At 42.8% G+C, this 17,621-nt stretch overlaps 2 protein-coding genes across 2 annotated transcripts in view; both read left to right on the top strand.

Moving 5' to 3' along the window:
• The window catches only part of LOC117205108, a 139,311-nt gene extending 124,049 nt beyond the window's left edge, over positions 1–15,262 (top strand). The window contains exon 5 of the mRNA XM_033443201.1: positions 12,462–15,262. The gene's annotated coding sequence lies outside the window, so the exon portion shown is untranslated. The remainder of the gene's footprint in view (positions 1–12,461) is intronic.
• A 157-nt stretch (positions 15,263–15,419) lies between these two features.
• Positions 15,420–16,651, top strand: LOC117205110 (uroporphyrinogen-III synthase). Its single transcript, XM_033443206.1, has 2 exons — positions 15,420–15,873; positions 15,945–16,651. Exons 1-2 carry the CDS (start codon positions 15,687–15,689, stop codon positions 16,556–16,558), a joined length of 801 nt encoding a protein of 266 aa, XP_033299097.1. The 5' UTR covers positions 15,420–15,686; the 3' UTR covers positions 16,559–16,651.
• Positions 16,652–17,621: the final 970 nt, after the last annotated feature.

The raw sequence follows: 17,621 nt of genomic DNA on the forward strand, positions 1-17,621 counted from the left end.
ATCGGGGAACATCGATAACGTTAATGACGAACAGTTAGACGACGTTGACCGCTTATCTGCGGCTCGCGAGAAAAGCCTCGGCCGAGATCGATGCATCGATGCATACAGCCACGACCAGGGAACATATAAAATGCACGGGTTATTGTCGCCGGGACCCTTACCGACAGCTGCTCGTTAGTTGTTGCCAGCCGCGGAGGTGAACCAGTCGAACCTACTCTTATACTGGGTGTTTCCCTTCGAACCGATTATCGCGACTGTCCCAAAGGTTTTTGTCAGAAGTGCATTTGAAAAGTTAGTAGAAACGTTACTTTCTTCAGGCTCTACGTAGCTATATCGTATTACGTACTCTTTTCAGAAATCCATTGCTAATGCTAAACTCTCATAGAACGATCTCTGTATGTTCGAAAAGTTTATTACGAAAAACTGCCTACTGTGTATTACGAAAACGACGCTTGTACTATTTTTATTTCCTTTCCTTATCTTCTACGGATACCTGGAGATATCAAATAAGAATTGAGAAATACCGAAGACTGTACTTAAGATGCTAACAAATTTCACAAGAGATACGCGACCTCCGCTTCGAAAGCTATCTGCTACCTACATTATCTACCTTCTGCAAAGTATTCTATCGTTTTAACAGAGCTCTGAGTGAACTTTGTACTCTGAGAACGCGGAATAGTCCGGATGGAAGAATGAAAGATGGTTTCGATTTCCGCACGGAGAGCCAAAGAAATTCTTCCGGACGAAGAAGAAATGCCCGAAAAGCGAAAGAATTCGATGAAAATCGTTCCGAGAGGAACACCCTGTGCTTGTGCCGAGTGGAAGGCGAGCACAGCGCCAGAAGAGAGCAGAGGAGAAGAAGAAAGCAGGCGAAGGCAAAGTAAAGGGACAGACCACGCCTTGCGCCGCCTTGGCAGTGGAGAGTTCGCCTCCGCTTCTTCGCCTCACCTCGCCTCGAGCATAACTAATATATCGACGGGTCCGTGCCCCTCGCCTCCCTCGCTCCTTTCCGCCCCCTCGTCCTCTTTCACCTCTAGCACCGGCGATCCGCGATTCACGTGATCCCTCTGACGCTCGAGCACTCGCGAACACGCGACTCTTCCAACAACTCTCGATGCTCTTCACGCTCTGGCCTTTCACGCTCTGATTCGAGATATTCCGATGCGTTTGCAGTCTCGAGAAACACTGGCAACAAGCATCGACGAATACAGGCAATTTTCAAACGTTTTATCAAGGAAAAATGACTTTCGCTGGGAATTCAGACGAAATGGTCGAATTTTGAGGATTACGGTTAGATATTTCGTCTCTGAGAATTCAGACGAACTCGTTGGACGCACGGGTAAGTTTCGTAAAAGCATTACGAATAGATCAGCTTCTAACAAAGGTGGTTTCAGAACGGAGGATACCATTTGCTGAATACGTAGGTATCGCCGTTCGCTATCAAATGATTGGCATTTAACAAAGCTGCATTTTCGTTCCAGAATGCAAGATACAATCTCCTGTACAGTTAGAGGAATACACAGATGCAGGTACAAATAGACTTCATCGAGTATTAAGAAAAAAGATGAAGAAAGCTGCAACCTTTTTTAGAGTAGGACGTTTAGATACCTGCCATTTCCTGAATAATTAAGATACACGTAGAGGAAGGTTTCGCGGAATCGCGAGAAAAAAATTGACACACTACGCGTGTCGCCGGTCACGCCAGCAGATTAAGTTAATACCCTCGAGATCGTATCGTTCGCAAACGAGCGTTACGCGGATGGGAACAACTCCACGAAGGTCTCGAGCACGGTGTCACTGGGTTACTGGAAAATTTTCCAGACCAGCAATCGCGACAGTAGCCGCGGCTACTCGCTCACATTCCATTCACGATCGAACCTTTATCGTCGTTAATTGAGTCGCCAGCGTATCGAGCACGTGTTTCCCCTATTTTAAATTCAGTCGCGAATGCAATCTCGAATTAAAACTCGAGCGATCTTTGTCCTAAGCCTGTCCGAACAGGAAACACGGAAGAAAAATCAAAAGGCAAAGGTAAAAAGTTGAAAGAGCAAAATGCAGAAATCTTCGTCGAAAAGTGATACGAGTCAAAAATAAAGCAGACTTCTTTGACAACGACGCACGTTTTTATTCGAACGCGTGGAAAGTTGCAAAAGTTCTGAAAGCTGAAGGAAAAAACCAACTTATCTTCCAGCTGAAAGGTTCGAAAGCTTGAGAAGGTTTAGACAGGCTACCGACTATCACGTATCGAGGTGCAGCGATTGACGAAAGATTCCGCCGCTTCTCACAGTGTCACTGGGTTAGTGGATAATTTTCCAGGCGAGTAAGCGCGCCGCGTGAGAGCGAATCCGAGCGAGTTGCATTGCGGCAACGCGATTCGCTCGAACGTGCCTCGATAGCGGAGCACGGGCACGAGAGCCTCGTAAACTATTTGCGTGACCATAAAAATCGAACGGAACATTAGCAACGCGCTTGCTCGCTCTGATATACAGAGCATTACGCGCGGTTAATTGCCCGCGAAATTCAAAACCTCCGTGTTTTCCACTTGCAACCGATCATTCGCCATTCGTAACGCGCCTGCAAACTTTACAAAGATATCCGGCGAAAATTCGTCCACTCTACCGATTGATTCTTGTTCCTGACACTTGTCCCGCTTGTAAATGATTAACTTTGAACTTTTGAAAAAATGAACGATCGAGGATTTTGAGATTCGCCAGGCGATTTAGAGCACGAGACCAAAAATCGAATGAAAGCGTCGTTAAATCCGAAGATAATTCGATAAACAAATACTCGAGCTATCTCTAAACGAAAAAACCAAAGAAAATGAGTAAAATCTCAGCGTTCCCGCGGCAACATGGTATAGACGCGAATTAATAGGCTCATCGAGCTTCCGTTCCGATATCGAGCGAAGTAAAAAGCGAGCAAGCAGCGATCAAGAAAGCAGGGGGTGGGGGCCGATTACGACGCGATCCGAGGAGAAAGAGAAACTCGTCATCGAGAGCTGCTCGCCTGCAGGCCATGAGATCGCTTTAATCGGTAACCCTCTCGGCTGCTAAATAAATAACATTGTATTACACACCGTCGCCGATCTCCGCATCTCACGGAAGACGAAGGAACGCGCGGATCGTTTTCCCAGGCGTGTGCCTGTGTGTTGCACTCCCGTTATCGTTATCCTCTCTCACGTACGAATCGACGCCGCGCGCCGCCCGATTCAGCCTCACGACCGCGCGAAACCCGCGCCCGTTCACGGTGCTGCTAACGGTGATCGATTTTCCGACCACGGGAACGATACTACTCGTGTAAACGTCGGTATGGTTGACCTACGGGTTCTTCTATTTTCCATTAATCTACTCGAAATCGATCTCCAGCTAAAAGACCTAATTCTAATAAAGGACCTACGATCCAACGATACGAAGCGAAGATTAACATTATGATAAAGATGGAAGAAGATTCCAGCAATGTTCATTTACGGGTTGAAATAGCAAGCACTTGGCACTTTTGCGACGAAAAGCGATAAACGTTAAAACATTGCAACGTCGCATCGTGCCAAGCGAAGCTTCTTAGAAAGATACAGCTGCCTGTTTAAAAGGTCCCGCGTACCGAGAATCAAAAACTAGTTTCACCGTGGCTCTATCGGACCGTTCGCACATTCGTCCTCTGCTATCAGAGCGGACGAGCATTTTTACGTGACGAGACAAAGAAACGAGTGTCGATAACGGTGCCGTTTCCCTTGTCTCCTCCTCCTCCTCCTCCTCCTCCTCCCCTTCCCATATCTCAATCTCCGCCTGCTTTTCTCTACGCGTTTTCTTCCATCATGGAACATCCTCTTCTTCAGCTTAGAAATAGACGCTCGATCTCACGGATTTCCACTTTCGATTCGTTCTACATGGAAAATCGTGTTCTCCGCGTGAGAAAATCGCGTTCGCTACTGGAACGCGCCAGAGCCCTTAGTTGCTTCTTTTCTTCTTTCGCCTATTCTTTTCTTCTTTCCGTACTAGGAGGAACGATCGTTCGAGGCTCGATCGTTTCACCGTTGGAAATTGTGCGTTGCTGGTATACGTTGGTGAAACGGAAACGAAGGGCCACAATTATAGCAGTCGTTACTTTTCCCGCTGTAACCAGAGTGACTATGTATCTCTCGGTCGATTAACTATGACCTTCGCCGCTCTGGCGAACGTAGAAACTCGGACGAACACTCGTACGCGAACATAACCTCCTTCTATTTATGTACAGGGTGGTCCGACTACCTCGATGCTGACTGCTGTTTGAAATTTGTACGATCGTGTAACTCGTGTTCGAATCGTGTTCACGATAATGGCGAACGTGTACTTGCTTATAGTTGATAGTTGAACGCTGTGATCGATGCAAAACATTGGTTGCATACGTCAGTCCTAATGTTGGTCCTGTAGTCCGCGCGAAATAGATTGTCAAGGTCGCTTTGCCTGCTTCGAGCAGCGTCGATAGTCACTCTCCTCTTTGTAATTTTGTTACGTCCATGGACGTTCTTTGATCTTTTCCATTTGTAATATGAAAAGAAAAAAGATAATATGAAATAGTAGAAGAAGTGAAAAAATATTTTCTCACAGTCTTAAAATCGATTTCCTTCATAATCGAACTTTCTTTCCACCTATTTCATTTACCTTCTTCCATTTACTTTCGTTTGCGTAACATAATCGTGAGAAACTTAAAATCGATATCTCGTAAGGATACCGGCAATCTCTTCCCATAACCGTAACTCGAAACTGATCTTTGAGTTGCGTCAAAATATTCACTGGAAGAAAACGTCGTCCATCGAGACCCTTTTCCAGGCATTTCCGACGGACGCCTCGATTAATTGCCTCGATTAAGGAATCACCATAATAATCGTGCGCGCGATCGAGGTCGACGTTGGGTGGAAAAGCTTGCGTATCCTGCACTTAGAAGGAAAGGGTGCAATTATATTTGCAAATAGGCGAGTCCCTTGCATGCGTGGCAATGCAAATCGCGTCAAGACCTTTGACTGCCTGAGCTTCGAACAAGATAGATGAAGATAAATAAAGAAACAAACTGATTTGAGAAACTATCGATTACGTGGATCGATTGCCACAACAGACGGACTTGTTTCTCTAATTTTCCCTTCTTGAAAGTTGTCACGTTAATTTTTTCTTAAAAAAAAAAAAAGCAAAAATCGAATATAATCTTCCGAAATTAACCTTCTCAGAGAAAAGAGCAACTTTATCTTTCCCACGTGAGCTTCTGCGTCCGCATTAAAAGATATCTCTCAACAAAAAAAAAAAAAAAAAAATAAACCTTCGTGAATATCCTCTTGCCGATAGCGACTTTTTACATTGCTATCAGGATGCTTTCGGACGATAGGCAAATACTTTCTGTAGCCACGATATCTCCGTCGAACATTCGACGTACGTTGCTCGTTACCTGTTGCTGCGAAACAGACGTTGACCGCAACACCTGCGGAAATCACGGAAGATCACGGAGCTGGTTGCGCAACCAGAGGGCTAGAGAACGAGGCGTGATGGCTGGAAATCAATTAGGGGTATACGTTGCATCGGCACCAATTAAGTTTTCTCCGGGCGACAATGATAAATTGTGCCGGGCGTCTATTGCGGCCGGCCGATTATAAAGGTCACCGAGTGAAAGTGCGCGGCCAATTAATACCGATCGATACGGAGCGCGATCCGTTCCGATAATAATTACCCACCGCATCAAGTACGCGCGAAAATCCCGTCTGTGCAATTGCCAAGCCGTGCAACCTGTACGTAACGATTTTCATCGTTGGCAACGTTCACCTTCTGGCTCGTCATGCTTCTCTCGATGAACCATCGTTCCGAGAGAATGGATATTCATGAAGGAAGCTACGCGAGAAACAAACTGTACCATGTAGGCAGATGTAATTTAGGAAACTGTCGGATTATACTTGATCGTATTTTGGATTATCACAGAGATTTGTTTTACGCTCGGTCGTCATTTGTTTCGACTCGAGGCTGATTCGAGATTTGTATTTTGTCAGCATCTGTCACGAAAGGAAAAAGATTATGACATAGGGTTTCTTGATTGTGCAAAAAAGGAAAAAAAAAGAAGAATCTATCCAATAAGACGATGACAGGATAAAATTGCGGTATCCTAAAAAGGAGACGAAGAGGAATGATGCCTGCTTGCGCGTGATAAGTGTGATGTATCTGCATACAGGGTGTTTCAAAGCTGCACGTTCAATCGCTGATCTAAACCTCGTCCATCTTTTCTATCTAAGTTCTCCAACATTTTATCGAACAGGATAGAAACTAAATTGACAAATTTGTATTTTAAACGAGTGTGTCAGGATCTCCTCTCGACTTTGCCATCGCGATAAAACTACCTATACAGGATTTAGAGGTTAGATCGGAGTTCGCAGAATTCGGAGTTCTTTTCCGGTCGACCACGGTCAAGCCGAATGGAGCGAAGCGATCTGGGTCGGCCGATTGCTAACAATGCGCTTTGTGCAGCGCGTGCAGCGAAGGAAGGAAGGTACGATCTACGTGTGCATCGGAAAATAGCTGGCTGCTCGCCTACGTGCACGTGTCATGCAGTTGGCTCATTCGTTCCCTGCTATTTGTTGTTACATTTTCTCCCTTTGACAAACTGAATCTAGTTTGAATGTCCCTTTGAAACACCTCTGGACTCGCGCCTTATGTTACCGTTACGCGGCTTCATGTCGTATTCGCTACCCTTATCATTTGAATTTATTGGTCTTATCGCAGTGAGCTATGGCGATACGTCTACTTTCCGTACATGACAAATATTGGAATTTTCGCGAATAAAAATTTCCAAGTAGCAAATAGATGCAATCGTGGAAGAGTAAAAATAATAAAATTTCAAAACGTCGCCACCTTTAGAATTCTTTCGCCAGGTATACGTACGTTAACCCCAAAGGTATCAAACGATCGGACGGGAAAGAAAGGTTTTACAGCTCGATTTTTCCCTTGCACGTGCCCCGAGTCTCGCCAGGCTACGCTCTTCCCACGAATTTCATTCTCGATAAGCGGCCAAGATTTAACTAAGATTCTCGTATTAGTACGGCTGAGTAGCATAACATGGTTGAGAACGGTACATGAGACGGCGACAAAGGCCGCTCAAGTAACTTATGGGTATGAACTCTGCAAAAGGACTTCCTGTATGACCTCTGATCGGGAAACAAGGCCGTGGCCACGAGCTGACTCGTTCCACCAGCTAGACGCCGCAAGTGCGGAATATTCTCACCGTGTTGCTCCATCCTTCGTTCTACTTGGTCACGATGCAAAAACTTTATGAAAAATTCCGATTGCCGATAAGAGAATTTACTTAACCGGCTCGATCATCGTTTTCTCGGCGAACTTGGAATAATTCTACCGCTGGAGCTTTTCCAGAAAGCTGAGACGTAGAACTGTGTTTACACAGTTTAGAACTGTGAAATACCGTTTGACGAATTTGTCAATTGGCTGATTTTTATTTATTTATTTAATTACGAACACCAGAGGAAAACTGTTCGCCAGAAGTGGCACGCGCGACAGTTCACCAAAATCGTCGAAGAGGAAGCGGCGTGCCATCGAGTAGGGGGGAACCCACTTTGCTTGGCAATCGCGTCACGCTCGTTTACGCTAGTTTACGCCAGTTTACACAAGCGATATTATGTTAAGACCCATCTTTACGAGGGCCGACAACGTCTCGTGGAAAATATCCTCGGGTTTCGACGTTATTGGCGAACGGCGAAAAAGAGGAAAAGAAAGAAAGTAAGAGGAACGCAGAGTTGCTGGAAAAGAGAGACGAAAGCTGTGTGTTAGCAGCAAAGCGAATCCCAAAGCGAAGTGTTTCCTTCGAGACGATCGCGGCTGAGATATGACGTCCGACTGGCTGCCAGGCTTTGAAGGGCTTCGCAAACGATCGGTCGTTGAACCGCGAATCGTTCTTGAAGCGTTACTCCCCAACGATGGGACGTGCAAATTTCACTGGCCGACATTTGCCTGTCTGGAATTTGAGCATCCTCCGCTTCGGGCTATTTCGAGCCTGTAGCACGTTCTGAAATTTGTCTCTATCAAAGAAATTTTGAGTGCCAAGCTCTTGGAGTTTTTTTTTTTTTTTTTTGGAACTTTATATTTGGACAAGTTTGATATCGCTGTTTGTAAAATACGATATTCCTCGAATTTATGAAATTTCTCATCGTCGAGTAGTCATTTGAAATTCCAAGTTCTCGTATTGTTCAACCATTCTTGAATATGGTATTAAAGAAGGATATTTCTTCGTAAGAAAATTGTGAACAATAGCATTCACGATTACCATAAAATTTTACAGCCGTCACTAGGATTATTATCGTTAAACGTTAAACCTTCGCATTGCTTTGTGGCACGACAGTCGGCATATAATAGCAGAAAGGAAGTAATTAAAATTCGATAAAAGGGAAAAGCGTCAGCTGCGTTCGATTTTCGTGTGGCGTACGGATCCTGGCGAATCCTACGCCACTGCGGGGTAAGAAGGAGCGAGGAGGAGGAACAAAGCGACCCACGCTGCTACGGGTATCATCATAGTCATATTCATACGCGAGTGTAAGGGCATTTCAGCACTGGGACAATAGCGAGAGCGAATTTTTTCGCGGCTGGATTGCAGCGTGGCTTTTTTGTAGCTACGCGACGAAGCGACGTCGACTGCCAATAAAGGTCCTCCTTTATGAAGCCTGCTGTAAGTACCTGGTCGCAGCTGTCCGCACGGAAACGGGCCACTGTAACCATTCTTTGTTTTCCAACCTTTCAAACATTTCCCCTCTCAAACGACCATTCTACCGTAACTTAAAAAATTATCGTAAAATGTTTCGAGGACGTCGCATCCCAAAGACGAAGGCTTAAGAATCCTTACCGTCTCGGTTGCAACAGCTTACAAATTTTTCATTTTCCACGTTTTTTTCCACGAAATAACTGCATAGCGTGTTCGAATCGAATATAGTAGCTTGGTTCGACAAAGTTCTTTCAGCGAAAGAAGTTTCACGCGACTTCAACATGATAAACGGTGGCAGGTACAACAATGGGTTCATTACCGAAAGTTTGGCCCAGCTTGGGTCCCCTTAGCGAATCCTGGGCCGGCGAAGGGGTCCGGGTCGGTGACCTCTGCACACCGACGGCCGGACCGCGGCACCGGCCTTTGCGAAAAGTACACGTGCACCGAGCAAACGTCGCTTCTAACACGAAGAATTTTCGTCGACGCTTGAAAATCGTTCTTCGACGATTCATAATACGATGCGTTAGTAAACTATGAAAATATTACTATTTTATCGACGTGCTAATATTTATGGCTTTGGGGACGATAGAACGATCGAAGCGAGAGATTAGATCATTCTGAAACTCGTACCAGTTTGTAATATTTCCTTCTTTCGAAATTTCGAGGTATAATTTTCTTTTGGTTGGTTGCGGTGGTCACACATAGTCGCCGAAAAATAAATACATGCACGGTCATTGTGCGGCCACGCACGATGGAACAACGGCAGAAGGGTTTTTGTTCCAACGTATGGCGTACCATGCGCGGCGACTCGTGTCGTGTCATTCACTCGACGTGATACGACGCCACGAAAGCGACTGCAAAAGCCAACTTCTTTTCGCTCTCGACGAAAATATCCTGTTGAAAAGGATTCTTGGAAGAGTAGCTGAAACTTTCCTCAACCCTTTGAAATTCTTCAAACTGTTTCACGTATCATTCGTCACACTTCGCAAACGTTACATCTTCCAGTTTATCGTTGTTCACCCTATTCTTTAGCGTACGGTTACGGTACGGTAACGACGCAATACGGTGTGCGTTTAACTCGAATAGAAAATAAAATGTGCGGTCTATATTTAGAATCGATCTTACGCAGAGATTCCTCTCGCGTTTCAATTTGCCTGTTGCCTGCTTTCAATGCAAATAAAAAGAGGGGGAAAAAAGAGAAAGAAAAAGGAAAAATCACGTTTTCGATTTAACATCAGACGCAAAATTAATGATCGTTTACGATTATTAATAGCGACGCGAAAGCCTCGACCGTCGTCGAACGCGAATTTCGCACGATTATCGTCGAATGAAATACCTCAGCTGAGGCTCTCGTAGTAATTGCTACGTACCGTCGAGTGATAAATAATTTGCAAATATGCCGCACCGCGCAATGACAACATTGTACATAGGGGCGGGCTCTCGGTATCGATAGTCGCCTGGAGATTTATCGATTCGTTCGATTGCCGTTTCACAAACGCGACCTTGAATCCCTTGCATCCTTTGTCTTGCTCCTTTTTTCCGCGCGTACGTCCATACACCGCTCTATTACTTGCTCCATCTTCTTCTATCGATGGTAGACAATCACCGATGTGCTTTCGCTGATAAGATTTATCGCTTCAGTTTGTCGAAGATAATCGTTGTTTAAGCTTCGTACTCAAACCTCAGATGGATGAAACATGTCCGTTGATGGAAACATGAAAAATCCGAGTCGAAAGACACTGTGATTTCTATTCCGCCAAAGGAACAAATCTTTTCTAACAAGTTGCTTTTCGAATCGTTCGAAACTTCGTTGAATGAAAGGAGTAGGTTCGAAAGATAACGGAGAAGCGAGGCGAGGGCCACGTGAGGAGAGACGAAGGAGGAGAGAAGCTATTGACCCGTTTGATTGATTAAAACGTCGAGCGCGTCGCAGTTGTTCGATCGCTAAATGAATTTCGTTCGCCGCGCTAGCCAGGTATACAAAGCGGTGCTTTAAATCTTCGGGGCTTAATAATAATCAGTCTGAAGGCTCGTAACTCTTCGCCGTGAATCCTCCGTCTGGGGGGACGTTGAACGCAACAGGCTAGATGGAACGCCATCGTGAGGGCGTGCTGAAGCATTCGCCCCAGCGAAGTAAAGCCAAGAAGAAAGCTGCGTTTCAAAATATATTTTATGCGCTTACTTTTCTCTTTTCTCTTACTTCGATAATAAGAGATTGATAAAAAACAGATAAATATAGACAGAGATTAGAAATATTCAGGTAGTCGAGCGAGTGGAAGTCTGTGGGCGCCATTTACCATAATTAGAAGCACGTTATTGCGCCACCGGTATTATTTTGCGGCGATAACAAATCGTCGTGAAATTTTAATTACCAATTGTATAAAACGCTCGGATATTCTTAGATATTATTAGTCGTTAGGTAAACGTCTGGAACAGCTGTAAACGAAGGCATTTTCTGCCCTCTTTACCTTCCCCCTGTCATCTTTCTCATGAATCATCTTGATAACGATCCACTTGTGCGATGGAATCGACGTATTTCATTACTTATTCGATCATGACCTATCCCGCACGGGTCGCCGCACGTCCTTCGCGAATAATAAAGCGGTCGTTTTAACACTGCAAACCGCCACTGAAATTCTTGATGTTTCAATTGAATTTCAAACGGAGCGTAAAGCGCCGCTAACCATCTTCAAGATGCGTGTATATGTATAAGAGAACGCGAGCACAGGATGGCTGGTGTGTTCGTCTGGCCGTTTATTATGGCACCGAAGGAAATTACGAACGCGCAGCCTGTGGCCGTGGCGGTAGCCGAGTGGTGCGCGGGAATATACGAGTGGCGGTAGGAAATGAACGCCAGCCTCGAAAACTCGGATCAGCTCTAGTGCCTTCGTGTCTCCTCTGACTAAACGAAAATATAGCGAACATCTGAATTTAAAGAAAATATAACTTCGTACAAAATATTTTGGTGTTTCTCTGAAACTGCCCCTTTTTACAACGCGTTCCAGCTTTCGGAAATTTTCGACAGATTAGACACTCCTCTGAAGGAATATCTATGTGTGATCTTAGCTCCGTTTCCAAGACACGAATCATCAACGAACTGTATGCACCACGATACATTGTTTCCCACGTAAAAGAGAGAAGATGGTCAGTATCGCGGAGGGCAGGCCTGCATTCTGCATCGGCAATTTGCATGACCGATGATCGAGCACTGGTGCACTGACGGTGGACTAGGTGCATCGTCATTACGCACTGACCAGATACGATCAAACTGTCGGTAATGATAGTCGCGCGACCCGGCGCACGTACGACGAACGCCAGGGTCGCGTTTATTAAATTACGTCAAATTATTGGTACGCTCGAAGGGTCGATTATCGGGGCTGCTCGTTCGACCGCCAAGGATCGTTCTCCTTTTCCCCGATTACCACGGGAAACCAGCACGTGGTGGTAGCTGAGATCTTCATGCTCTTGGACACGGCTCTTTGCCGATCTACCGTCCGTCTATCCTGACACCATTCCTGTTAAGACGGAAAGAGAAAGGGGCAAACGAGAGCGAGATTAGATGTAGGAAAGTTCATTTTCTCGAGGGGAGTAATAGATAATAATATTTTCATACTAAAGTAGGTTATTGTTTCTACATCATTCCCTAGAAAGAACATCTTTCCAATTTTATCCTCCTAAACTTGCTTTCTATACGAATAATCGATAAATCAACGCGACTCGATTAACGTATCAGCTTTTGATTTCAGATTCGAACCGACGAAGGGCTGAAGAAGGCAAAGAGCGGTCCGGATGGGGCGTCAAGGATCTCCGATGTCTTCGATTAATCAAAACTCGTAGCCAGAGCTCAAGCAACGATGGAGGGACGGATCCAGAGTCCGTCGATGATCCCACCATTTGTCCCTTTTTCTTTTTTTTCTTTTTTAATCCCTCGCAGCCGCGACAGCCATTCGAAAACCTAACCTTTCGAATCATTCTCGCATCGAACCGCGAGAAACGGTTAGAACGAGAAAAGAGCAAGGATCGCAACGGTATACCGCGTGCTTTCTGCGATTATCAATCGAAGATTTGCATTCAACTTTCATCTCGAAGACGAGGCTGTGACGACGCTAACTGGATGACCTGAAGGAACCGGAAATGGTACTCGAAAGACGGCGCTCACGACTCGCGATCTAGCAGCAAGATCTCTGTAGCTTTAGAGTAGAATAAATCTGAATATCTGACATACTTAATTAAGTAACAATAAGAAACGAGGTTAAAGATCGAGGAGACTCAGGGAACGATTTTATAAAAAAAGAAAAAAAAAGGACAAATTGTAATCTAGAGGAATAAGATAGATGAAAATCTGATTGATCTTTGGAGTCCTGTTTTTATGTAAACGTCAAGAGACTCGGAGTACGATTTAGGAAACTCGCTCTATCAAAGTTTGAGCGACTTTTGTAATTACAGAGATCTCGAGAAATTACTGAGAGATAATTCGTGGAAAAGTAGAGCTGCGTCGTCTTCGAAACGAGAAGAATAATCGATTGGATCCAGAACGATCAATGAAAATAGTATCCGAGGATGGTTTTATGAAATTACGAGATCGCCTCTAAAGGAAGGGAACAAAAAATAGCGAATGTAGTAGGCGGTAGAGGATAAGGTGGTCGATTACGGAAGCGCTTCTCGCGATGCGAAGATTGCGAAAAATCATCAGGCACACGATTAGCAGAGAGATTTACGTTAACACGCGCCGTTAGTTAATCTAATAGGGAGCGTAGTTAAGGATTATGAATGCCATAATAATGACTAACTTCTTGTGGTTGTACTTAAGTCATAACTTTACACTTTACTGTTTACGTTTAAGGCCAATTAAGTATGTAAGTTGCATAATATTTCACTATCGGAGTGTCTTCAAGTTAATTGCTAGGCATTTATTTCTACATCTTCTTCTGTTTTTTTTTTTTTTTTTTTTATTTCGATGGTTCCCGGTACCGGAAGATTCCGTGACGATAGTCGTCGACCCACTGGACAGAGGCTTAATGAATTCTAATTTTTTTTTTTTTCCTCCTTTCTTTCTCGTTAAAAGGAAACTTCTTTCTGACAGACGTTGTTCACCTTTCGAACGAACGAGAGTTTGACAAATCACCAGCCATTTGTCACAGCTCCGGTTCGAGGTTCGACGAATATTCTACCTGTTACTCACAGAACAGTGAAATATTAACGAAGTACCCTTCCGACTCTCATTTTTTTAGTCTCGGATAATTATCGAGTAAAAATTCGGACGGGTAATCGATTGGTTTTACAATTTTTTTCTTCAATCTACATTCATTTCTGCGTCCAGCGTTTCGAACAAAATCGACGAAGGCCTGTGACACCCGAGATTGCGTAAAGGAACTGTTTAACAAATTCTTTATCGGAAATCAGGTATCGAGACCGCCTGTCGGTTAATGGTCCTGGCCAGACTGCGCGCTCTGGACCTTGGTCTCACATTTGTGATTATTATTTAAGTAGATTTTAAGCGTACTCTAGGTTAGGCTAGGCTTTTTACAATGTTTCTTTAAAAAATTTTCCTTTTACTCTTATTCTTTTATCATCGATGAAATTTTACGAGCGGAAGTAACCAACGAACCATGTCGACGAGACGAGCGTAATTATAAATATTTGAACAAATAATAATGATGATAGAGCTCGTGAATATTCAAAGAATCGTAAGCGAGATAAGAGTTGTGCATTTATACGATTCGAATATCCCGCTAAGAGTGACCATTTTCCTCTCGATTTCGGAGGAAAGGCAAGATAGAACCGGAAGAGAATTCGATTCAAATGCTGATTTGAAAAATAGTTTCGTAATAAGAATACGTTTTAATCTGTCGTAATAGTTGTCACAGTTCTCTGTAACATAAGTTTCACTAGTTGTAATGTTAAGAAGATTCTGGATTCTCATGATAAACATTCTATTTTGCGTAATGAATCCGAGTAAGAAGGCACTCGGTCCCCTTTACGATGGAACTCTGTGCGCTATAATCGTTCGTAAACCGAAAACGAATATTTCGTATATCGACGTTCGCCGAGATTTTGCCAGGAGAACAGATTGCAATGCTGCCAGTGTTTAGCGCGTAAAACTCCCTACTTTTTTCCTTTTTCCACTCGACCATCTTATATGATATAATATCCATATTTTATCCTATACATGACTTTGTCCTTCTTTCCTCGTGTCCTTTCTTTGTTAAGTCTAGTTCTTTACAGGGCATTGGGTGTATCATTGTCCGCGTCTTCATGTTGCGCCTGATTGACGTAAAACGATGTTTCAGCATCACAAGGCGGCACGTCGGTTTTCATCATACGATTCGTGTTTTCATGGCGAAATACTCGATGCGTAAGGGTCGAGGATCGTTGTGCCTTCGAATGCACGCGTTCGAATGATACGTTTATCGATCGTAAGAACAGACATCCACTTTGTGATTTCGTAAGCAGTTGTTCAATGTTTTTTTTATACTTTCCTTAATGCTTATCTAGGATAGCTTGTGTACCCTAAAGAGTGTTTCAATAAAAGTGACAATGAAATCAATTCCGATCCTGTCTTTCCTTCGTCAAAGATATCACTTTTAACGCGTTTGCTTATTGTCAACTCAACTTGCTCGTTTATTTGAAAATTCGATTATCGAAAGTAACAACAGTTTCGATAATCAAAAGCAAATTTAGCCTCTGGTGGCGGACGATCGTACTACACTAACCAAAATGGCTCTCGTGCCGGGATACGAATTGCTGTTTTGGCGCGTAATATATTAGTCACTTTTTCAAAATAATCCCAATGAATTGTCTCGTATTTTCGAAAATGAGTATCCTTGAATATCCGTCAACGCGTCATGTAGTTACTTGCGTCCGTTTCCGTCGATATATCGGAATAATTATGAACGTTTATATCCGTATGAATTATTAGTGTGCGATAATTACGTTTTCTAGTGCATGTGACGAAGGGAAAATTCGCAAATATGGCACCGCGTTACGAAAAAATAATTTTATGTCGTGGCTTGTCTGAAAAGAATGATTCACAAGAGGCTTACGTAAAAACGTTGAAAACGGCAGGTTATTCGTGCGACTGTTTACCTACTTTACGTTTCGAATTCGTGAATATATCGGAGCTCAGGGAATGCCTTCTGTCATCGTCTTCATACTATGGTAGTAATATTGTATATGATTTTAGTGCCTTATCTTCATTCATCTCATTATCTTCTTCTATGCATTCATAGGGTTGATATTAACAAGCCGACGTGCTGCAGAGGCAATTAAACTTTCTGCAAAGGAAGATGATGACATTCTACACCCCTGGAGAATTTTGCCAGTGTATTGTGTAGGACCAGCAACTGAATCTTTTGTTAAAACTCACTTAAGTTCAGACAACTGTTTTGGTAAAGAAGCTGGCAATGCCAAAGAATTAGCTGAATTGTTAGTGGCTTCTGTTGCAAAGAAATCAAAGCCCTTACTATATCCTTGTAGCGAGATAGGGCGAGAAACAATTGAAAAGACCCTTAATGAAAGTGACATAAATGTCCATAGAATAGTTGCTTATAGAACTCTGCCCAGTGAAACTTTGGAGCGTGATTTATTAAAATTCGTGGACAATATGCCCAAAATATTTGTTTTCTTTAGTCCATCGATAGTAGAACATATAGTAGCTCTATTGAAAAAGAAATTGTACGATATGAACAATATAAAAGCAGTTGCTATTGGACCTGTGACTGAGCAAGCACTAGTCGATGCTGGTCTGAAAGTATTTGCTACTGCGAACAAACCTGATCCAATATCTCTATTGAAGGCCATTAGTGATGCTGAGAAAAGTGGACTTGATGAAAAGACTGAATGAAGAAATTGTTTATTATTGTGTTATGTAAGTATATAATTATTGTTAATCTATCAAAATTGTATTTAATTTGTTGACATTATACCACTAAGAAGATAAAAAGTGATAATAGTCATTTTATCCATGGTCCAGAATTACATATTACAAATACGATAATGTGACCTCAATAGATTAAAATATGTCTTTGTATTTGTCACCTTTACATAATCTATATATAATCTATTTCTATAGAATATTTGTTGGGATATTTATTTAGTAAATTCAATCAGTTCATAGATTGACAGATATCAGTAAACTTTATTTTGGTTATAATAATAAATATCTTATTTTATTTAACATATTGATTAAAAAAAAATAAGATTACCATTTATTTACAGTATGATGTTATCTAGCTCTTATATGACACTCTATACATTACTATATGCTATAAATTATAACAATGTTTATGTCAAAAAACTGATATAATCAGAAAGATCACTTTCCCATCTATGATAAAGGGAATTATTTGTGAACATAATGAAACTGCGCTACGCAAAATATTAATATTTAAAAATAGTACGCTTTAATATATAGAGTGAAAGAACAAATAGTTCGTAAAATTGTGCGTGTCAGTCTTAACCATTAACACTTTACCGACCGATAACCAATTAATCGGTTTTTTGTCTCCGACGCTTACCGACCGATAGCCTATTAATCGGCTTTTTGTTGCCGACCATCTTTCTCATTATTTGAGCAGTAATTTGTTATTTAGTACTAAGATACCTTCAGCAATTGAGTGTCAGTTGCGTTGCTTTGTAAGCTCTCACAGTTTTATACCAATTTGAAAAACTTACTGTTCGCGATGAACGAAAAAAATGGTATTGGAGAGTCTAAACCGAAACAGAGTCGGCGTCAGGGAGAATCTGTGCCTCAGCTGCCGGTCGGACATACGTATGCTGTTGAATCGCAAGCGGTCAGTAAAATGTTAATCCAGAATGTAGGATTTTCTGTTATTTCTTATGAAGGTGTATCTGTATGCGAATAATTATTAGAAAATACTGCTTCTTAAAAACATTTATAATACTCG

The sequence above is a fragment of the Bombus bifarius genome, unplaced genomic scaffold (genome assembly GCF_011952205.1).
Source record: "Bombus bifarius isolate JDL3187 unplaced genomic scaffold, Bbif_JDL3187 scf7180000007986, whole genome shotgun sequence".
Taxonomy (NCBI): domain Eukaryota; kingdom Metazoa; phylum Arthropoda; class Insecta; order Hymenoptera; family Apidae; genus Bombus; species Bombus bifarius.

Coding starts and splice junctions, on each gene's coding strand:
- LOC117205110 (XM_033443206.1), top strand. CDS start 15,687: ATGGCACCGCGTTACGAAAAAATAATTTTATGTCGTGGCTTGTCTGAA. Junction 15,874..15,944: donor GTCATCGTCTTCATACTATG/GTAGTAATATTG, acceptor ATGCATTCATAG/GGTTGATATTAACAAGCCGA.